Source organism: Spea bombifrons, chromosome 10 (genome assembly GCF_027358695.1).
Source record: "Spea bombifrons isolate aSpeBom1 chromosome 10, aSpeBom1.2.pri, whole genome shotgun sequence".
NCBI lineage: Eukaryota > Metazoa > Chordata > Amphibia > Anura > Pelobatidae > Spea > Spea bombifrons.
Genome location: NC_071096.1, coordinates 29,043,465 through 29,068,445, shown reverse-complemented (window position 1 = coordinate 29,068,445; position 24,981 = coordinate 29,043,465). Strand labels below are relative to the sequence as shown.

Sequence of the window (24,981 nt, the reverse complement as noted above, 5' to 3'; positions counted from 1 at the left end):
ATTCCTCAAATACATAGAGGACCATATGCATCCATCACAGCTTTAGGGCAGCGAGGAGGACGGGTCCGAGCAGACATATTTACAGAAAACTCTGGCTGTTGGATGGTTAAATGGTTAAAGAGTATCTTAAAGGTTAAAGAGTCCATGGGTAGCATTTTGGAGAACATCACTCCATCTGTAGTATTCATATAAATACATTTAATGAGATTGATAGCCAACTTATCCACAAGGGTTTCACAGTCATCAATTTCTTTTGGGCTACATAATTAAAAAACATATCTGGTTGAGATTAAACAGCGTTAAAAGCCAACGCGCATAATCCCAATCATTTTTCATTTCTCTAGCAGGCATGAACTTTTAATTTTCATCTCTTCTTCTGGCTGCCAAGATGTTATTCTCCATGGTAATCTCCATGTAAACAAAAGCAATACATAAACGATCCGTTCATCCTTTTTTTTTTTTTTTCCAGATTTGTGTGATGGGCCTTGGATTTCAAATATATTTTCAAAGCGGTATTATTCACACAAAGAACAATCTGTGTTTAATTGGATTCTGTCGGCTGTAATCTATTCTTTACATAAGGCATGTAGAGGCTAAGTGTAGCACTTCAACTGACCGCTGATTTTGTGTACTTTGCTTGTATCTTAGCTACAGACGCAAGTTGGAACTTCTGTTGTCACCAACATCTGATAAGTTTAGCTATGTGCAGATTTGAAATGTGACCTTGCAAAGATGCGACTCAGAAAATGTTCAGATATTAACGGACCTGAGTATGATCCTAACCTTCAATAAAAGGGAATCGTTTAAACTGGCTGGGTATGCCTGGTTGCACGCTTAGCGAGCATAAAAACATAGCATAATCAGCCGTCAGTCACCCTTACACCAATAGCAGCAAAAACTTTAGAATGGAACTGTTTTGGCCATCTTTATATATTTTTGGCCACAGTTTTTCCATAATAATTATATTAATAACGACCCACAGAATATGTTGCCCCCCCCCTTCCATCAACTCCAGTGAACATGGTTTATTTCAGGCTCTTATTGCAGGAAATTATTATGATCATAATTCACCTCGCTATTCAATAAATTAACAGTAAAAAAATAAAATAAAACGTCTGCGGTTGATTCACTTCTCCATCCGAAGATTTTGTTAATGTGTAACTATGAGACACATAAAAAAAACGGAGTTTCCCACTTCCTTAGATAACTTCTCCACCAAATCGCAGCTGCAATAACGCTTCTCTAACATACGGTGGGCACACATGTATGTAAATCAGGCACCGAGAGATTCATTTCATTCGGAGTGCGGAGGAATCCTTCACCTGTTAACAATTAAGGCTGTGAATTCCAGTTCCGAGTGTTTAATGCGGCAACTGTTCCTAAGGAAACCGCACTCCCAGCGCCATTGCTGAGATCATAACAGGGTTATCCAACAGCTGGTGAGAGTGTCTCTTAAGGGGAAGTGCTTACTCACTATCCACAGCAGTTTCAAGTGCAGCTTAATGCATACGATTATCTGCATTTTCCTTCAAAAATGTCATGTTGTCCACCCATATACGCATTTGCCCCCTTCGCCAACCCCAACTACATGCCGTGCTGTAGATGTGTTCAGCTGAACGACTCTTGTTGCGTGTGATTTTCTGTGCGTAATTCGGCAGATGTACTACAATATATAATGCGCAAATCTCGTTCACAGAATGTGTAGTTAATGAAACGGCTTAGCATTGTCTCATGGGCCTCTTAAAAAGCCTATTATATGGCATAAGCCCACTTTACGGGTAATGCGCCGCCATCATGCCTTCTCAAAACGCAAATGCCATGGAAATGTGGCTATATATCTAAAAATCTAAAACATTCTCCATGCTGTAACGAAGGTTTGTTTGTCTTCTTAATCAGGCACCGGCTATATTGTTGGGCAGTAAGGTGGGTTTCGTGCCCATTATGTAGTCGTAACATAATTTACGTTGCTGTCACCACCTCCACTGCCGGTTATTTCTGTTCTGGTTAAGCTTTCTACAGAAGCACAAACACAATGAAATCCGATCGCTTTCCGTTCACGGACACAGCATGCCTTTATCACACATCATGGCCATTATCAGCACTATTTTAGGGCGATCTGAATGGCTGGCATAAAATGGTGAGTTTTATTTTGGGCACTGCCAATGCCAGATGTTAGAAAGCCATCACGCTGTACAAAAGGCACATTACTGAAATGCTTCTTGGCACTTTAGGCCAGGGCAGTATCAGTTGTTTAACTGACAACATACAAATCTGTTACAAGACCGGAAATTCTGTAGCTGTGAAGAATATTCCAACAATAATAATATCCTGCATGTGCAAGAGGAAAGGTGGCATATTCGACCTCCAGAGGGCAAGAATACCCAAGTAACATGGTGGCCTACAAGAACTTCTACTTTGCAGAATACCCAAATTAACTTTATAAAAACTGTTCAGACTGCACAGACCTGGTGGCCAAATTCCGAACTGCATCGGGGCTTCCGATCACAAAAGCCCAATGAAAATTTCCTCTTGACCAGGTCATTCTTGCCTAGCATGCCTGTGAACTTTCCAAGGTTGGCTGCACGGAGTGCTAGCTTGGGGGTGTAGCTGCCATCAAGGGACAGGACTAGCAAAGTAAAAGGGGGGGTGGACTGAGAATAGGTGGAACCTGGGAGGGAAATGCCACTTCCCTGCAAAGTTCCTCGAGACTGATGGCACCAACCTGGAGCCCAAAGGAACCAGCGCGTCACCCTGAGACTCCGGGTGGAACCCCAGTTATGCCGCTTTGCTTCTTACTTTTTTCACCATTCAATGTACAAACATCCCACCCAAAAAAGATGGACATTAAGCCTTGCTCGATGTCTAGTGACCATTTATTAAGTTCCAAAGAGATAAATAAATGGTATACATGAAAACAATAATTTAACTATTGAGGGCTAAATGTGTGAGTCCACTTCTTGCCTTTTACCAGAGACAAATAGGTGATTTACCAACGTAGGCACTTGGAACTGATAACACAAAACATTTTACGCAACATATTTATACAACCATTTTCAACGCGAAACCAATATCTGAAAGTACTGTTATGGAAAATAATGAATACAATTATGCTGATGCAGAGGATAAGTGCTCATCAGGGTTACAGAAATAGCACTAAAATATGTATTAATGTGGAAAGTAGCTATAGGGAACTTTCCGAGGATCATCTTCAAACTACACATTAGCAGATAACACTTACACTAATGGCATTCTCAACCAGCAAGAACTGTTTACGATGTTGCGGTACGGGGACAAAAAGATACTGCCGGCGTCGCACTCTGTGTCTACCTAGGGCCTTAATAATACCCCAAACACACTTCTGATAGATTACTCAATCTGCCATGTTTAAGAAACCCAACTCCTTCTAGACTTTAATCTTGTTATGTCCTGTTTACCCATTGAACAGCGCCGAAGATATGATGGTGCTATATAACTCAATCAATAATAATAAATAATGTGAATGTCACAATCCATGGACTCTACAGAGCACAGTCCGTCTCGTATGCAGTGGAGATTTGGGGACACATAACAAATGAAGGTAGAGAATTCCTCCTTGTAGACCTTGTTGGATCTATGGCAATGACGTGCCTATGACCACTGGCCCTTGTAAAGATCTATTAAGACGTTGTTCCCCTGATGCCACAAGGAGTTTGCACAGACATCTTTACTATTAGTTTTAACTGGTCTAGAAATACCACAAGGAAAACACTTAGAAAAAGAACTAGCAATAAAAATTCCTTATTTCACCGAAAACCGAAATACCTAAATATTTATTCCATGTGTTTATGCTGAATATCCTTTAATGTACTTATAATAGAGCATAAGCTCGCAGGAGCAGGACCCTTGAATGTGTGTTCATCTTATTGCCAATTTGGTATATTGTAAATTGTAATATTGTTGTTAGTTTTTACTTCCCGTTTTTACGGGAATTTATATAATTACTCAAAACATAATTTAATATGATATATATATACCAAATATATTTGTATTTTCCTACTGTCGGAGTCTTTCCTGCAGAAGGTGTGACAATTCCAGAACTATCCAAACAGCTATAATTTCTCTGCACTGAGTAAGGTGGACGGGAAGCCTGAAGCAGATTTTTCCATATATATTACATGCCATTTTTACCAAAGACAAACTTTGTACTCGTAAGCAAATGACAGACGTTTAAGACAAGTATTTCCGGTTGATGAGCTATATATATATATCAAATTAATTCTTTATGGAAGGGGTAAAGTACAATTTGGGGGAAAAAAACAACTCATACTATATTTGTATTGTTTTGGAATTATTAACATTGCCTCTTCATTCTAGATAAGGATCTCAGAATGTCACCATGATTGTAGTTCATAAAACCATGTAGATAAGTAGCACGCTTAAATTTCATTCTCGTTCATATTCAGAACTAAGAACCGAGGTATTGTTATTACTTATAGACGTCTGGCCATAGGATTTAATGCCTTGTTAGTAGAGACGTACACCACAGCCAAGCACTTCATGGAGCTTATGGATTCCACCGACAGTTAAGTGATGTGTGGACGGGACTACCTGAAGCCAGAGAATACAGGTTCTCCAAGCTTTTAAATGAACCTGAATATGTGCAAAAACGTTAAAAAGGAGCAAATCGCTCATCCAATAAAACTGATTGATCTAAAGCAAGCTTTCTGAGAGTTACCGGTCATGATCGTAGGATTAACTGAATAGCATTTCTTGTCTTTCTGGATTCAGCCACATCCCTCTAGATAAGCAAAGTTCAAGCTGAGCTGTAGTATGTATGTATGTACAGTGCAAGAGGGCAAAGTTATGATATGCGGCTTTATTTAATAACAGACCCACAAGGCATCCTAGCAACACACGTTGGCTTTTGAGTTTGAACAACTATTGCAAAGCCGTTAAGGAGCTTTTGGCCTGCCGGTATTTGCTTTTGCAGATATTCTCCAGATAAGAAGATGCTTGAGATATTTTCAACAGCTGATATTCTTTTCTTGAAAAAGCCAAACAGTGTCGTTTGGACAAATAACTAACTACTTGTTTATCTAATCACGCTCTGTCAACAGCAACAACAAACATCCAAGCATTATAAGAAGTAGAAGATAAGAACTATGAGGAACACCAACTCTACTCCATTCTAAACTGTATCCACCCTCTGCTTTCCTATCGGTCGAAAAGAGGTCAAGGAAACCAGAAAAGCTGAATGAAATATTCTTATATTTATCAAGTAGAATAAATTGCACGTATTATAATGAAGTGTATAATACAAGTATTTTATTATTATCCATAAAACATGTTTGTCAACCTGCTAAGACCTTTAAAAGTCAGTGCCTCCGCCTGACTCACATTTTTGATTTGTGTTGGGAGCTGAATGTTGGTAGGAATCCAATACAGTAAGAATGATTGCTTATAATGAATGCATAATAAGAAACCATTTGAACGGTCCTCAAGTCTAGAAATGTCAGCCAGTATTTTCCACTTCTGGCACCATTGAAGAGGACCGAATACTTTACACCGTGCCACATATCCTTTAATAAAAGGGGTCTCTGTTTGAGATAAATCCATTTTTCATGTGCACATGGTCCCGGAGAATATGGTTTCCATCAACTGTTTTATGTGTTTTGGTTTCTAGGTGGGTGTGACCTGGTGTGATGTCTTTGGCCGGCTCTGTTATACTGGAGGAAAGAGTCTTTCCTTTCTCCGGGGAGATGTAGAAAAGGAAAAACAAGGAGCGCACTTCAAACACACGGAGCGGAATGAAAAAAAACATAATATAGTAGTGACTATAGTAGGAGTCGGATTTCGTGGCAATGGATACAGTTAGTCCTTCTGTAAAATGCTACTGAGACAACCAATTCATGCATTTCTAGCTTCCCCTGAAATGCAATTCAATTCCTATGACTCTTTAGTTGGATTGGCACTCACAACACCATCAACAGCAGAAGTGTTGCCAGTATACAACTGCTTAAAGTCATCGCCCCGCCCCCGAAACAATAGATACACTATAGCAAGGCTTGTTCTTTATATACAAACCCATACTAAAGCAGCTTTAGTGCTTAATTACTACGAGACGTGTCACGAAACCCATGCAAGACGTTTAGTAACAGAATGCGTTTTTATCTAATGGAACATGTAGCCGCATGTTTAATAACAGCCAGAAAAAAAAACCAAAAATACATTTTTTTTCAATCACAATTCTCAAATTCAATTTAATCCATGAATGTGGAATAGGTGGAGTGTCAGATATTAAGACGTTAGAAGCGTCGGTACAAGTTGCGATGTGTGATCGAGGTCTAATCACAAATTATGTGTCAGCTTATGAGAACTTTTCTACTTACAAAATCATGTAAATGTTACATTCATTTACAGTATTAGTTAATATATATATATATATATATATATATATATATATATATATATATATATATAAAAGTAAATTCCACGCTTTCTATAGCTCAGCATGGTAGTTCCCAGAGAAAAATATCATGCAGCGTGACGTTTTGGCCAACTGCATGGACAGAACAACACTGGTCCTGGCCATTAGAAGAGTGAACTGGGATGAATTTAGAACACATTGTTCACATGCTAGTGAAGCCTCTAAACATGTTATGTTAATAAAGAGGACAGACAAATCTAGTTCAAATACCCATTATTAAAAAATAATTCCATCTTCCCCTAAATAATCGTCTTTTAACGTCTTTAAAATGTCTATAGGATCAGGCCTATCAAAAAATATATATGGAAATAAATGTAAATGGGGCAAAACGTCTTCTTTCTGCCACAGTTCTTTATTAAACAAAAACTTGTATGAAAAATTCCTGATCATACTTAAGACAGAAGGATAACATAATCCATTAATTTACCCAAAACAGCGATACATTAAGGTGGGCTTCATCTATACACAACCAAAGATGTCCATTTAACTCTCATCTTGGTCTGAACAAAAAAAAATATTAAATTGTTAAATATTCTGCAAGTTTCATATCGCATATAACTCAGTACTTTTTGTTGTGGCAGTAATATATCATTTTAATTCAAAGTCCTTAAGTGAATTTATTCATCATAAACTTTTAGATTTAGAGCTTTCCTCTCGGTAACCAGGAAGAAGGCCTGGCACAGCTGAACACAAAGTGTCTTTCTAAAATGAAAGCCTGTACGTTTTATTGGCAGCACTTAGCTAGAAACGTTTATGTTACGATGATGTATCATGACTCATGATGAGCGATGCTGCCAGCATCCCCACTTGGCATCGTGAATAAAACAAATAAATGTTATGGAGATTGACACGTGGGGAATAAAGAGGACTCTCTTCGCTTAGGGATGGTATAAACAAAAAGTGGTTTTCTGAGTACAGCACCGCGAAAACGGATTATATATGTGCAATTACAGTGTGGTATATGAAAGCGGAACTGTTATTTAGTATATCTGACACAATCCCAAAGAGTGAAGCTCTTCCTGCGACAGAAGCTCACCGGTGAAGCCAAGGAGATGAAACCTCAACTTTCCTCAACTCTTCCTTTAGTGAATAGATCCCTTTGTGTCTATATACTCTTTTTACTAGAGGAACTACATTGAATACGAGCCAATCCTTACTTCTTCTTGTTTATACTGATATTTGATGAGCTAGGTCCATAGTTACAGTCTCTAAACCTCAGGATGACACATTAAACCACTTAAAAGAGAACATGTCATGCTGCCAACAAACACCCAACAATCTTTGTTTTTACCATTTGTCTTCTCAACATTTCATTATCTAAGGGGCATGCATAGTTTTTTACTATGACTTTAAAATATTCTACTACTTTAAAAAAATAAAATAAAGTAGATAGATTGATAGATATGATTTTATTATAACTGGTAAGTGATCTACTAATTTAAGTTTTTAATTTGAAACATGGAACTTCTGATGAGTGAGCATTCGATAAGGTAACTGTGAAATTCTCCAATAGTAGGAAAAAAGTAAATATCGTACTGGAACGCCAAGGTTTTGTATTCAGGAAAGACTAAGGGATCTCAATATGTATAGTTTAGAAGGGAGAGAAGCGAGAGAGGGGATATGATGGAAACATACAGAGGGGAAGTTTATTTCACAGGGGGAAAAGACATCATAGTTGGAAACCAGAGTAAGGCGGTGTATATTGGGTGATAGATAAGTGGAACAGCCTCACAGCAGTAGCGGCAGATGATAATACAGTGAGGGAATTTTAGCATACGGTGAATCCTGACAATAATAAAAGAGGTTTGAGTCTTCACAGCGTGAATAATGGGCAGAGCACATGGGCCAAATGGTTCTTATCTGCTGTCAAATTCTATGTTTAAGGAACATCAGAGACTTTAGACACCAATGGCTAGAATTCAAAGCACAAATCAACTCTACTTTTCCAGGACAAGTAAAATGTAACTTTGGCATGTTAAGAAGCCAGAGTTCTATTTTACGTTTCCTTGGAATTTTTTATAGAGTGTTGTATCTTCTGTACACAGAATTCTCTGAAGCTGCTGCCCGGCAGCTGACTTGATGTAGGTGCCTGAGCACAGATGTAAAGCATCCTGAGCTATTTTTCTCCACTACTTGTTTAGTTGAGAGAAGATGATTTTCTCCCCATATTTGTACAGGAGGGATAATTTATTTAATTAAGGCTTAATCTTACTGTGCAGTGCCGACAACTGGATGGTTAAGACACCCTCCATGACCTACGTTAAGACAGAACTGCATACTGCAGGAGCTGTTAAGTTATTCTTGGTAATCAGGTCACGGTCTAGAAGAAGACAACTTGGGTTTTCAGGAGAAAGCAATTTGGAACTTCAAAAGGTACATCATGACGTCACAAAATTCTTGGGGCATTGTTTAGCTTTGGAATCTTCTGCATAGTGGGTGAATGTGTAGCACTGTCAGCCAGTGGCCCATCGGGCCGGATGACCAGTCCGGGTCTGAGCTTCTGCATCATCTAGAAAACTGTTCTTTGTTTCAGAAACGACTCAAAAGTAAACTATAAAAGTAGAATGTAACAACACGATAATTGCATGGATCTGTTCCAGTTTCTACGCACATCAAACACGCGGGAGCAGGTTCCTTACACGCCAAGGACTTACCACCGATTAAAGAGCTGTGTAGCAACTATGGAGTTAAGCGATTACTTAATCCTTATGTTATGTTTCTGATTTTATCAGGAACTCCTTTATCATTCGGTTTGAAGTTTATAAAATTTGAATGCTTTTCCCTGTAGCGAGACAGCCTCCTTGGTGACAGCTTTTTGCTTTCACAACTAGCACAAAACATTTCACTTGTCTTGCATTGTTCTGTTCATGTTTGTGCTGTGCTTGGCACGGTTCCCACCACAAAGAAAATGTATCAGAAGGTAGGGCGTGTGCGCTAGGTAATTTCATTCTTATTTACTAGATTCATTAATGCTTAGGGCTAATTTCAAGGGGCTCACCTATGAACCGAGAAGCCTCGAGGGCTCCTTCAGACCTTGACCCCTGCTTCATGTAGTTTATTAAGAAGAATAACAATGTCGTCTTTACGTCAGCCTGTGGCGTAATTACGTTTAGGTTATTATAACCTAAAGGCTTTGTTCTTAAAACAAACTCAAATTTGCCCACCCGGAGCGTGACAGTTTAGGACTAGCCGAGTGCTAGGACGTGGCAACAATTTGAACCTGTTCACATATTATACCAGGAACGTTTGTCATGATGTACCAGCGTGTAACTCAACTTACTCATGTTAATAAGAACATAAAATCACATGGCCTCCGCTACGAAAAATGGCCCTTAATACCCCAGAAACCCTTTTGCCCTACAGACTACCTCTGTACATAAACTCCTTCCATGCCCTTCTTCTCAGCCCTTTTCTTTGTTCTGCACTTAGGGAAAATAGTGAAATCTATTCCAGTAAAAGCATTAACAGCAATAACTATAAAAATGGTGGAAATTGTTTTTAGATCAATACCGGGCATCCGGCCAGGCTGGGAAATATGGACAGAGTATAAAAGACGAATGCATCTATATAATAGATTCTTATCCGAGAAATTACACCTGCGAGAAACCCTTATCCCTTATCTGGAGGAAATAAAGCTTTAGTTACAGAGTTCTGTTTATCTAAGTTGGCCCTACGAGCCGATTATATATATATATATATATATTAAATGGAGAATAATGGCCTTTCTTGCTGTATGTGCTATAAACATGAAAATGAGAAGATGTTAGAAGAGGGCATTGGGCAATTGTCTGAAACATTGTGTTCCTTATATTTACTTCTCAGGCCCTTCTTCAGACATCAATAAGACGCAATAAATATGTTGACCAAATGCATTTTGTGTTAAAGTACAGTTATTTGAAACATACTGTATGTGTGTCAGTATCTGAGAAACATCTTCTATCATGACAAATCTTGAAACATGCCTCCAGAAAAACACGGACAGAGAGTATCTCGTCTAATAAAAAGCATCATTTTGGCCCCGACATCAGATATCTAATCTAGAAGAGTAATATTAAATTAGAAATGATTTATCTCTCCTTTCCCGCAGCCTATTCCGGGAAGTCTAATGATGCTATCCAGCCAATACGTACATTTAGCCATGATGGGATAAGGAAAGGTCAAATACAATAAGAGCTTCTTGGCAGATGATCAATAGAGTACTGGCTTTGAAATAAGCCATTTCCACTATTCTTGGGAATGCTGGTCGAATTATATGGTATGCATACATACACACGCATGAATATATATATATATATATAGATATTTAATGAGCATCATGTACATCATTAATCTAAAATGCCAGTTTAGAACAACCTACATGACATATTGGGATATATTGTATTATACGAGTGACTTCTACTAGGGGTAGGTTGGCAGCTTTACCGATCGAATGGAAGTTATGAAATTGATCCTAACAGCCAATGTAAATGCCACTTGTTAGTTACAAAAGTAGAGCAAACTCTATTCTGAGGGACCCAATAGAAGGCTATAACACTCTGATGCAAAATCTCAATCCTAATTCTCAACTGATTGGGTTTATAAGGCAATGTCAGGACTTAGATCAGATCCTCTTCTCCCTTGCACAGCTTAGCAAAAATAAATATATAGATTTTCCCAGCGGCCTTAGATATCCAAGCTGTAGATACTGACTCGTGTCTGAATAGCCAGGTCCTGTTCAGCCACAGACTCCTTAAGTCTGCAGTCCACCCATCACCCAACAGCGCTAGGATTGAGAACTGCATCCCATCACAGTGTAGAATTTATACAATGACACAACAGTAGCTCAAGACATGATAAACGAGACAAGACATGCTGCCAGAATAAGTTTCCAATCTCCATTCAGCTAAGAAGTACAGTCATAAATGCAGCAGTCTAAGTGACTTTCTGAGCCAACGGGCCACAGATCCGGCCACTGAAAGCTGGAGGTGAATAAGCCAGCCAGAGAGACCCAAGCCAGAACTGTTTGGAGGACACCATAACAACCAACAGCCATGCACAGGTCTTCTACCGACCCTAGATTGACTCTTACGTCTCTTCAATCCAGAGATGAGGCCATTCACATGGTCATACCCATTTTGGAAAATAATCAATGTATGGGTAAACTAATAAGCGCGGATCTGGTATTACCAGTCAAAATGTTGGCAAGAGTGGTCAAATTTTGAGCCTACTAAATCTATCTTCTCAAAGAGAAAATATATCACTTTAAAACCAACAACATGGTTATATAATACAAAAGTATGAAGCATAGTCTTGTAAATATTTAATTTTTAGTGATTAATTCTTGTAAGAAATCTAAATGCACTTACAGTGCAACGTTTAGGCTCAGAAACCTTCCTTATTTGTACTTGAGAGTCCAAGTTTGTTGCAGTAGCCGGTAGCTAAAATCTTTCTATGGCACAATTGGATTGTTTGCATGAGGAACGCGCACAGCTTTCCAAACACAGAGTTTACACAAAAGAACTCTTAAACAAACCCATCACTGCTATTTCTTTGTATATTCTAGAGGAATTTCAGTTTCAGGAACGTTTTGGTCAACAAAATTCTTGGTCTGGTCTCTTTTACTCAGAGTTAATCCAAAAAAAAGGAACCAAAATGAGATTCCAGAATTATTACTTATTTTTTTTTTCTAGAAATGCTCCATTGTTTCTGGCTCCTGCTTTTCCGCTGTCCTCAGCACCTAAGTCTGCAAAGTTGTTGGGTTATAATTCATATCAAAACGGCTCTGTAAGTGGTTTATCGAAAGATTTGCAAATGTATCTGATTCATTACCAGAGCAGCGGAGAACGAGGAGGGGATAAATTATTCAGCAGATATATTACGTACCTAATAGTCAAGAGCTGACGGAAACCAGGCCACACAGTTCTAACATGCTTTTTGCTAAATCTCTGTCTAATCGCTTTTAAGTGACTATATACTGATTTATGGTGATTTAAGGGATCTCGCCTGTATGTCCCATTAAAGGGAGTGGATTTACGGGGTTAATATACAGTGCGTCCTCTATGACCATAGCTGTATGCAAGGAGCCACTCTGAGTATGTATTAGTATTGGTCTTTTATATGGGTTAAACATACGCGTTATACTTATTTACCGTTTCAGAGATACGAGGTTTAAATAATACAGTTCGGCGGGAGCATTTCAATCCCATCATTTGCGCTTTAAGATCTGAATTATTATAACTCCATTGACAGTGGCTTTTAAAAGACATCGATTATGTCAATAATGGGTGGATTGTTCTTAAATATTGCTGTACCCGCTGATCGGCTATGCATCTCCTGGCGGCCAGAGAACCGAGCGAGCCGTTCGGGACAGACTTTCCATTGATTGAGGGCAGTCAGAGGTAAACGACTTTGCTTTAGAGCGAGTTGAATAAACAAACATTTGTTTGCATCATCACACATGTCAGTGCTGTAACAAAAGGGCCATGTGCCACAAATCGTTGGTGCCATCGCTCTACAGTCTCTGTCTGTTCTCTGGTGCTTTGTTCAATGTTTGTCACCATGATCACATAGGCGATAATCTAATGCCTTGGCCAAAAGACAACTTGGAACCCATGAATTGAAGAATTTGTACGTTAAGCTAGTTAAAACTGGTATTGTCTCCAAAATCTAAAATATACGTTCACAAGTCATGATCCTACAATTTATTGTTCATAAATGGTTCTCGTTGGTTCTCTTAGAGGGTTTAGAAGGTGCATGACCGCTCATGTTGACCTCATTAATGAGCCATGCCAGAGTGACAAAGTCTTAAGGGTTTGCTCGTAGTAGCACACGCTACACACAAATGTTAAACAAGAATGGGGCTAGGCGTTAGGACCATCAGAGCCAAGAGTTGACAAATTGATTCTAGTGACTTTAAGCTGAGGCTTCTCCAAAGCACATTCTATCAAACACAACACTGAAAAACAGAACAACAAAAGTAATATTTTTGCTCTAAACTATAATAAGTTTTTGAGTTGTATTTACGCAGACATCATCAAGCAGGCTTGGACTGGCCATCTGGCAAAGAAGGTATATGGCCGTTGGGCTGCTGGCCAATGGTGCCCCATGCTCATCCGATCTGCTGCTCCATCAGTAGATTGGGTGCTACGGTGTGCGACCTCCTGCTCCATATGCCGGCGCCTGAACTAACATCATCAGGCAGATGCCGGCCTTAAAGTGCCTCGTCAGCACCAGTCCCGCCCTGTCCTCAGGTATAAAAATAACACATTTATCTTCTTGACAAATGCAATATTTGTAGCGCGTGAAGCTGAATAAGCCATAATGTCCTAGGATTGTCTGGTTCCACTTATAAAGTAATCTTAGACTGTGCAAACAGAGGCCGCTAATGTGGCTCATTGTCTGCATATCATACATTTTTCAAATTTGTTTGTCCCCAAATCTTTCTAAACAGACTGGTAACCTTGACAATTAATTTTTACAAAAACATACAGTTGGTTTTTTTGTTACCCAAACGTCAAAAACAGATTTTTCAATTATCTCATCATTTGTAAAATGTTTCATCCATGTTTGCATTTTAGTTAAATAAGCAGAAGATGTTTAAGATTGATTGATGAGATGTAGGTTTTAGGAGGCCCCAGGAGGTCATGCAGGCTATGTTCCCAAAGTCCCTGTAGAGGCAGCTTAACAACTTTTGAATAACAATGTTTACTTCCTAATGGCATTAACCAGTGTGTAGGGGGGGGGGGGCTAATCTTTGGAAATCCCTTGGGCTAATCCAAACAAATTTAGCTGGCCGAATGGCAATGCTTTCTCTAATGGTTGGATAAGCTTCATGATCTGACTGCTCAAGTTTAGCAGCTTTGCCATATGGGTTTTGGAAATATGTTGGATATGTCATAGACCACAGCAATGTAGGGCAATGAATGGAATTCCAGCCACTATTTGAGAAGAACGATTTTCTGAATAATAAATCATACAAATACATTTGAGCAGTCACGTATTCTTGAGTAAGCGTTTGTGTCTTGTTAGCTCTACCTTGTAGCTATCACCAGAGACTTTTGGCCAAGACATTAGATTATCGCCTATGTGATCATGGTGACAAACATTGAACAAAGCACCTAAAGACAGGTACAGTGCCCATACCTTTTGCCATAACCATTTATTATTAAAGAAAAAAATGTTGTGTATGCCTAGTACTTATGGTCTACTAGCCTCATAAGATGGTTACCCTTGTTGTTGAATGATGTGGGGATTGACACATTTTGTGTTTTAACAAAAAGAATAAATGAATACTCCACACAATTTATTTACTTAACCCTGTTATCCACTCCAGAAGTGTACTTGTAGGTTTTTTTTTTGTTTGTTTGTTTGTTTTTTTTTTTTAACAATTTGTGACTTGAGCTATAAACATAGTTCCATCTATGACCCACTAACTGTTTCATGTCTCTATATGTAGATTCTGTCCTTTCTTAGCCTTAAAAGTCATTCTTCTTTTCCTTGAAGCTACATTAGTATGATAATCATTTTTTGTAAACAATATTTTGTTTACAATTTTGTAAGAAAACATCATCTAATGCAAGCACATTATGGAATTTAAAAGACATGGGTCTTCATGAACCTGCAGCCCTGATCCATTTCTCTCTTCTCAGTAAATAGAAACTTGCATGTCACCAACTGTATCTAGATGCAGTCAGCAGGTTTAGAGAAGATATGGATAGATAAAGCATGATCTTAGCCAAATATATGTGTTGAATTGTATAACTACTATTCCTTATCACAAAAATATATATTTTTGTAACATTCCGGTTATTTTCCAACTGCAAATGTATTAAATATACAAAAGAATCATCAAACATGCAAATCGCAAAAAAATCAATGGCACATATTTATGAAACAAAAATATAATTTTTAAAATTGCTCCAGATTAGTTTAACTCTCTATGCCATGCTATAAAATAGCATAAATAGGTATTTTGTTAATTTGGAAATATTTTACAATATGTTTTTTGGGGAAAAAAATATTATTCTTCAAGGTTTCAGAAAGGATTGCCAAAAGAGAAGTGTTCTGCTAGTCAAGCCATGCAGTGGACAGACAGGGAATGAGTGAGGCGGTGGACTAATTGTCAGCCTTTGTGCTTTATGACACACCCTCCCTGAAAGAACTGCATCCAGCAACTTGCAAAGGAGAATCCACCAAGTGAAATCTTGTCTGCTTCAGCAAGAAGGCAGGAGGGTACATCTCTTATGCCTTTAAATGACCTTGGTCATTTGTATTTATGTTACACTCCCTTGATGTTTTACAGGATGTCTCTATGGATACAGGAATAAACAGGAGATAATAGTCCTACAGTCTTTAAAGCAGCATTTCATTCTACAGGCCAAGAGGAGAGAGGAGGTTTAAGGAAGAACAGAAGGCATCAAGAGGTAGGAGCAGAATTCTGTCTAAGACACACAACACATCTCTCTCTGGCAAAAGGGCAACATAACCCCAGGTGTGTATTTGCTTAACCCCAGTAGTTATTTTAGAGGCTGATTTGCACATCAAGGTTCTGCATGGCTCTGCTCTGTTCTGTTGCAGGTGCATACTAAAAGAAGACCATTGCATTGCTGTAGGGATCAAATGTATTTATTTTTTTCATTATTTATGCCAGCTGTTCTATATTTTCTCCTATAAAACATGAAAGCCCTCCTTGGTTTACAGTAGCAGCCAGGGATGTGTTCCTCTAACATGCTGCAGAATAAGGTCACACATGCAGAAGCAGAGTGAGGTATGCTTTGTTATAAACACAGCTCAGCCTAGTTCTATTTTAGAACCCTGGTAATGAATATTATGTTTGCCTCCTAGCTACTGTGTGCTATAGAAGACAGACTTTTTTACATCTGCTCAGAGAGGGTGGGAAAGAACATTCTTTAAACATGATTTAATAAGGTCATTGTATTTGCATGGGCTTCTTTTTTTTGAAATCTGTTACATTGAACATCAGATTCAATTACTATGGATGGGGAATGATAACAGGTATATAGGTACCATTGAGAGTGTATTAGCTGTGTGTGTATAGCACTGTGTTAATGAATGGACAGTGTACTTAAGTATGCTTCCCCATAATTCTCTATGCATTGAATAAGTGATTTAGTGGGGAGGCATAACTTGTGTTGCATTTAGACTGTTTATCCCAGTGCGTCTGGCTGTATAGTACTTCTACCTCTGCATCAGGATTTAGCATATAGGTGGTTTTGTGATAGAAATGTGTAACTAATACTATATTCAAGCTATTTTCTTACACTGCAGCTGTGATATGATATTGTGTTCACAGCTTTGTATGACTGTGTCTTGTAGAAATGTATCTACTGGGACATTAGTGTAGAACTTGTAGCAAGTGTGTTAGTAAACATTATGTTACCGTATGAATCATAGACTATGTTGGTTCATATAACCATGCATATGCGGGATATCAATGCACATCTCCAGGATGGCTATTCCCATCGTATTTAGCAGTGATCAGTTATTTTGCTGGAATATTGGCATATATTATTACTCCATAATAGTAGCATTCCAGGGTTGTATGTATTATGGTTTATATAATGTGTATCTGTAGTGTTACCCTGGGCATACTGTCAGTATGCATGTCTCTGTGATATTAATGTGGTATTCTGTAGTATGGTCCTTATATGCATACTGTGTTATTCTGTAGTATGGTCCCATATGATACTGTGCTACTCTGTAGCATGGCCCCTATATGCATACTGTGCTTTTCTGTAGCATGGTCTCTATATGCATACTGTGCTTTTCTGTAGCATGGTCTCTATATGCATACTGTGTTGTTATGTAGCATGGCCCCTATATGCATACTGTGCTTTTCTGTAGCATGGTCCCTCCTTTTTTTGAATGACCAAAATATAGGTGATTCCTAGTTTTTTCATATATGCTAAGTAGCTTTAACCCACAATTACCTTGGATGCATGCAATGTACCAATTAAACCCATCCATTCCAGAGGAATACTGCCCGCTTGGCACCGTTAGAACCTATTGCATTTCATTCTTTGGAAAGGCAGGCGTTAAACCTACCCCAAAGAAACAAGAATAGCTCGAATCCTCAGAGAATGCCCATCTTGTGCAGCAACATCTGTTGTATTTGTCCCACGAGATTCTGTGAATGCTGATCACAGAACACAAGACAGTGCCTTGCCACGGCATACAGAGAACAGGCATTAACTCGCTTCTAGATATCATCTATTATTTATACAGCGCCAACAATTTCCGCAGCGCTTCTTACAGTCCATGCGTTCACAGGGTCTGACGATACTAGAACCGACAGACAAGCGTACAATCTAGAGCTGGGCAAGAAGAACACTTGGGGTAATGTGAGTGAGAGCCCCCTTTACCAGCGTTGGGTTTTAATGCCTGTTATAGCAAGAACACCATGAACTCGGAGAATGTTGATTCAATCACTATGGGAAGGAGACTGCTGTTTCCCACCCAGACGCAGGCATTCTCTGGGACACACACTGCTTACACCATTACAGACTATTGCCATGGCAACCTGCGTGATGAGAAATAGCAGTGACATGATCTGCCTGCGGGATATAGAGAAGGGCTGTGTATCCGCATCTACCCAGTGTCACCAATTAACCACTTCCCAGCCAGGAATTGCAAAAGAACTGTATCATGTGTATATAAAGCATACCATTTGTTTATGGGCACACAAAGCATATGTTAAATAGCATGCACGCATCCCTGTAACAGTATACAGCATTGTGTATTAAAATAAATGTGAGCCGGCCTATGATTCTGCAAACCTTAAATGCTATTCCTTACATGGGTCGAATACCTACTGCTACTGGCTTCTTAATGAGAAACATTTAATATATAGATTGCAAGTTTCTGTCATGTTTATAGATAAGACAACATTCTAAGGCATGGCTTATGTACAGAATGCTGCGTTGTATGGTTCTATGTCATATATAGAAAGGGTAGGTGGGTGGGCGCTTCTGTATAAAGTATATGGATCAGAATAATGATTAAAAAAGTCTGCAGGTGACTAATGAGTATGTATGTATTCTGTGCAATTATTAAACACCATCGGCTGCATTCTCAGATCCTTTATACAAACAAAAATTCCCCAATTTCCTGAAACCATCCATACTGTAACTATATTACTATCGGCCAAACAAAATATTCTCACCATAGACAGCTGTTGTGGCTCACTATTTGACCATATTATTCCATGTGCTCTTTGAAAACGGTAATCCTTGGAAATGTAGCTTGGCATGATGGACTTAATGGGGTTAATGACCTCGGATCTGAGTGATCCCAACCCCAGCCAGATGAAGTCTTTATAGATGGGGCTACCATAAAGAGTTAAAAAAGTCACTTTGGGCCACTAGTGGTCTATAGCTTATTCATCAGAGCATGGAGAGGGTTATCTTAGATTGATCATACCCTAGTGATTTCCCCACCCTGTAGCTGTTTTCTCCCATTTGTGCCAACAGTGGTGCCAGCGAGAATAAAGAAGGACGGTGATTATCTGCAGAGAATAGATATTGTGTATAAAACTCAGGAAGAGCACACCCAACATATTCACTGTTAGGTAAACTAAATAGCCGCTCAAACAATAAGCATGATCAGATGGCCCTTTGTATCAGATGAAGTCCATATCAACTCTCACCAGGGTCCCTCTCTAGCTTAGAACCTTGGTGATACCTATAGAATCAGACTGACTATCTTTGCTCAACTGTTGCAAGCGAGCGGTGTTCTTGAGTTTGAAATCAATTGAATAGTACTTGCATCAAATCAAAGATGCTTGAGCTTGCATCGCTCATGGAAACTTGGAATGGGCTTGACACGCGGCAAATTGGCATAGTGAGACATGGAGATGGACCTCAACGAACATAAAACAGTCCAGAAAGCCTAAAACTGAACATGGTAGAACTTTGTTCTTTAAACAAAGCACTGACTTAATTAGTTTTCTAATAAAAAACATATTATTAAAATGGAGACAAAACAAATACACATGTAATGTTATGCTTCCATTTCAAGAACATCTGCTTTCACTTCAAAGTTTATTTTAAACTCCCACTATTCCAAAATGAAAACACTGCCGCAATAAATGAATAAAACAATAAATATATAAAACAATAAAGTGACCGTGGAGGATTCTTATGCCTTTTGTTAATGATTTAAAGCTAGTCGTGATGGATCATTTGATTCCAGTCTCCGGTGTCAAATATTTGTATAGTTAAAATTACTGCGGCTTAAATTTTAGGGATTTAAAAGGCCATATCAAATACAACTATCCCGAGCCTATATCATGGAACTCGCGGTGGAAAACAATAGTAGAAGAGTACAAACAGTGGCAGTATGTCACGTGTTACCGATCGTCTTCTAATCATATTGCAAAACCATTTACTACTGCAACCAAATATTTGGATTAACGTCTCTATCATCCGTGCAAGCGGCTTGCCGATAACGTTGTTTGCCAGACCAAGAAATCGCAAATACGCAGCCTTTTGTTTTCTACGTTTGCAGAACAATTATGTGGATGAGAGTTTATTGAAACTGATAATGATTCTACGGATTATAGGGATACAGAAAACACATATACAGGGGGTTACATGTATAAACACGCGGTTTTAGTCCAAAGTTCATGAACCATAGAATTTGACGGCGCATTAAAAACCATTCGGCTCATCTAGGCTGCCCATTATTCCTGCCGTAAAGACACAAAGCCACATGTATGTTTAAATTCCATTACGGTGTAAACAGATTTCACCATCCCGTTGTGGTCAATAGCAACTGGGATAGAAAGTGTTCTCAAATATCTCATAAATGTTGCAATACAAATATTAGTTTTGTGGGCTCTGATAAATAGGACAATAATTGGAAATCCAGCCTTTGTTTGCTGCGGGAGAAGCGGTACATCGCTTCTCTAATGATTGCATAAACGTTGTATATTGGTAAACCAACAGGTGGCTTAGCAACAAGGTATAAGAACAAGTGCCATTATAGAACGTTTGTGTTGGGTGCCAGGTAGCAACTGCTCGTTGCCATTAAATAATCAGCAAAACAAAATATGTGTTCAGCTCTTCTTCCCCGGGAAAATGAAGCTGCTTACATATCCGTGTAATATTATCTTGGCCGTCGCTCAAATGGCAGAAGATTGAGTAACAGAGCCAGCGTGACGTGAGTACAGAGGAGAGGGTAACCGTACCGTATTAATGCAGTAACACCAAGCAAGCAGTAAAGATATGAAAGCATTTAAAAGTTTAAAGGTACAAATGACATTTGCAGGTGAATTACAGTCCATTAATGCCGTCCTGAAATGGGATTTGTTGTATTAATTAAACTCACCTCCGACATATTTTTTCATTGCCAAGTCTGGCACGGATGCCCTTGCTCTGTCACCTTAGTGTGACAGGCGGGTGCCGGCAGTTAACAGGAGGCTTCGGAAGGTGTTATAGCACCCATGCGTTCATTCCTAACTTTCTACCTCAACAAATTCATCTTGCAAAAGTTATATTAAAAGTTAACTGCATTCTACTCCCTCCAGTAGGTTAACGTGAAATGTGAATTTAAGACATAAAAGCAAGTTTAGCTGTCTGGGTACATGCGCATGTGTGTGCACAGGTAACCCAACAGCACATACACCCAGTACCCAAGGCCAGCCTTGCCTCCTCATTTTAAGGGTTGAGGTTCAGGGGCATTAGAAAAACCTAGGGTCATCGTGAACGTAACAGTGCCTCATCCGTGCCACTGGCAACTGTTGAATGGGCTAGGGTGCCATTGTCAGCAAAGTAGGTGGCTGAGATCTAACTAGACAACGTGTTTCTGCAGTCCATCTAATTGTGGCTAGGTTCTGTTTTTTTAGGTTCATATCACTGATTTCATTATTTTGGAACCTCCATGAACCTCACTGGCTCCATAAAAATAATAGTAACGATAAATGTTTTTACTGTCCCTTTAGAGTTGAACATAGCAAACCATCCCCATTTGTCTTTGGACAAATACATTCTACTACAAGCTGGACTACTCCTCTAGTGTGACCTCCTATAAAGAATCATAGTGCCATAAATTCTACATGCAAAAGCAGGAGATGTTAAAGAGTGTTTAACAATCCTCAGTTCATTTCTGGTCAGCTTCAGCAAATTTGAAGCCCCGCACCTCAACATGTTCTCCAACCTGGAAGCTGACATGTTTAGGAAACATCTGGTTACAGTCTGAAACCTGAAGGTTCCACCTAAAGATTACATCATGAACATAATAGCTTCCGTACCCCCCAATTACATTAGGTGGGGATAAACAGCAGTGAAATGTTAAGATGTGAGAAGGTCACAGATCCTCCGCTGTATTTTATTCCTTTTCCATAATAAGGGTTTACAGAACTCTGTGGGGCCATCATGGCCTTCCAAATAATTTTATGAACAGTGTATTTACTAGGCATCTTTAAGCTTCTTCCTCAAATTGTAAGATGTCTTAATGCACAGAACACAGTCAGGAGAGATGTCAATCAATGGAGAAACGTCCATCAATGGAGAGAAGACATCATTTTAGAGATTAGAGTCACCAATGGCAGTCAGATTCTCTCTACGCACCCATAATGACATCAGTCTCAAACTTTAATTATTTCCCTCTTTCTTTTTCTAGACTAATAAAATACAAGCCATGGCTGAAAATTCTGATATCGCGAACTTGGAAGAAAGCTTTCGGAAGTTTGCCATCTACGGTGACACCAAAGCGACGGGTCAAGAAATGACCGGGAAAAACTGGGCCAAGCTTTGTAAAGAGTGCAAAGTAATCGACGGGAAAAACGTTACGGGGACCGACGTGGACATCGTGTTTACTAAAGTGAAGTAAGTTGAATGTTGAGAAGCTTAATATACACATTACGCTTAGCTTATAAAACAAATCCCATCGGGTTTCCTGCAGGACCCCAAATGAACGAGCTGGCAACCCATTATTTGTCTATGACAACCCAATGCTTTTTTTTGAATGTTTGAAAAGTATTTCCGCCCATTTGTTACATCACCACAAAGTCATAAATGTAATCTCACAGCAGGTGATAATTATATAGCACATGGGAAGAATAAGGGTGGTGATGTAACGTATATTACGCTTTTCCCCCACAGTCTATGTTTGCTGTTGCCATTGTGGTGTTTTGATGATGTAATTTGTTTTAACTGACCAGCCCACGTGTGACATCATTGTTGAAATCTTACATGCTAATGTATTCCTTCAGTTGCACATACAGACAGTCTAATGATCCTACTAAAAACATCTCATCCACCAGTAGAACATACAGAGTCCACTACTCATATACTGTATATATATATTTTTATATATATATATATATATATATATATATATACTGGGCATTCCTGGGAAAAAAAACTGGGTATTTATTCAATTACAAGCAGAAAGCAGAACTGTAAAGATGTTATTATTGTGATTTGCAGAGCAAAGTCTGCCAGGGTGATAACCTACGGGGAATTTCAGAAAGCGCTCGAAGAGCTCTCGCCAAAGCGATTTAAAGGCAAGAGTAAAGAAGAAGCATTTGAGGCAGTCTGCAAACTCATAGCCGGGAAAGAACCTGTCAGCACTGGGGTCACGGTAAGACAATATACAAATACACATTCAGGTTGTAGGGCAAACGTCATATTTGTGGTCGGCGGTGGAGATATAGGGGAGAGATAAATTACTGGGGGAAGATTACTGGAAGAACTGCGTGCAAACAATGGGAGACCTGAAGACATGCTTTCTAACAGAATTTGAGGGCAGATAATGAGGTCCATCTAGTTGTCCCGTTTCTCCTGATGTAAAGACTCAGGCCTTAATCAGTCCTTGTTCTTGTCTCAGAGTCAGGACAGCCACATGCTTATCCCATGCATGTTTAAATGTCCTCACTCTATTGACCTCTTACGTTTCTTCTGGAAGGCTATCTCATCGGTAGAGTAAAAGCAGTAGGAGAGGCTCGGGATACGATAGGTGAACATTATGGGAAGAAAAAACTAAATTATTAGAACAATAGCAATCAATGGTGAAGAAGGACAGAGAATAAACAGCAGGTGGCAACAGATAGCTCTCCTGCTGTTTTTGAATGAACGCGTTGATTCCCAATGGTGGTTAATAATCTAGCAATGTGTTTTGACCAGTTTTCAAAAACAATATTTACGTAGTGGTCCAGAATAAGTATTATTGTGGGAAGTTCCATGAAATGACGACATAGGATGGAAATCTATGAATTCAAAGCACAACTTTCATCATGCTTTCTAAAGAACTGCATTTCATATTATCGTCCTGCTTTCACATTTGCAGAAAGCAGCAGCGACCGGAGCAGTGGAACGCCTTACGGACACATCGAAATACACAGGGTCCCACAAGGAGCGCTTCGACGAAACCGGAAGGGGCAAAGGCAAGAGCGGACGTGAAAATATTGTGGAGAACACCGGATACGTTGGCGCGTACAAACACGCTGGCACATACGATACTAAAGTGAAGAAATAAGGCGGCAGGGGTTTTGCCCCGCACCAACTCTGCTCCCGGGCAGGTGCCATTAACCCTTTCAATGCCAGGGTAGCTGGGCAGGCATACCTAGCATTGATTTGGTTAATGGCAATCCTGCAGTCCCATCTAGCACCAATGATAATGAAGAAACAATGACTTCTGCCATAGTCCACATCTGTATCCTGCTTCAGCTGGGAGAGCAGCTCAAAGATGCCAATGACCAGGCTGTCCCTTCAAGAGCCACGAAGAACCAAAAACATGGACAAGCTACAGTATCACACTGGGAAGGAACCGAAAGTTCTAATACACTGCTGTGTGCATTTTTTTTTGTTTGAGGGGACATTATGACGTGTCAAAAAGCAGCTGCTCTCCCCTTTCCACAACCAGTGACCTCCGGCTGTTCTACATACCCCTACTTTGGTTGGTATCGGGATAACTAAAGCTTCCAAAAGTGAATAAAAAAATGCCGAGCCACGAAAAACGCAAAACAATTTTTTGTTTTGTTGTAATTGTCATCATTTACATTTAATAAGTTGTTTACAATGTCTTTTGTGTTGGTGCTAAGTGGGACTGCAGTTTTAAGCCGTATTTGCCTCGCTCCAGGGTGCTGCGAGGCTTCTTTCCATGGCTGGTGAAGACCTATCACCCGTGAATTAGGCTGGAGCTGATCTCCAGAGCACATGGAATGTGGCAGATGGAGGATTCTGTTATAAATACACTGTGGCACTTATATCTTGACCTAAATCCTTAGCTAACTATGTTGTATTATGAATGGTATGTTGAACAAAAAATGATGTTAACCTTTATGCTTGTTACTTTTAATGCGCACATTTACCAAGCTACTCTATTTATCACCGTCGATGTTCCAGAGGTTCATTTCCCTTGCAGTCAGGGCTGGGATGATACCTAGTAGAACAGGAGCTCGTCTAACCACAACCATTTGTCTCATGCGCACCGCAAAATCAAATAACACTAGTCAAGCGCTTATTTACATCACATGGAAAGTTTCGCACCATTGCGAAATTCCGTGCTACCCTGTC

General features: G+C 39.3%; 1 protein-coding gene across 1 annotated transcript; it reads left to right on the top strand.

The window, feature by feature from the left end:
• The first annotated feature begins 15,636 nt into the window (after nt 1-15,636).
• On the top strand, nt 15,637-24,911 carry TPPP3 (tubulin polymerization promoting protein family member 3). Its single transcript, XM_053449607.1, has 4 exons — nt 15,637-15,867; nt 22,085-22,290; nt 22,894-23,047; nt 23,753-24,911. The coding sequence occupies exons 2-4, from the start codon at nt 22,103-22,105 to the stop codon at nt 23,939-23,941; spliced, it is 531 nt and encodes a 176-aa protein (XP_053305582.1). The 5' UTR covers nt 15,637-15,867; nt 22,085-22,102; the 3' UTR covers nt 23,942-24,911.
• Nucleotides 24,912-24,981: the final 70 nt, after the last annotated feature.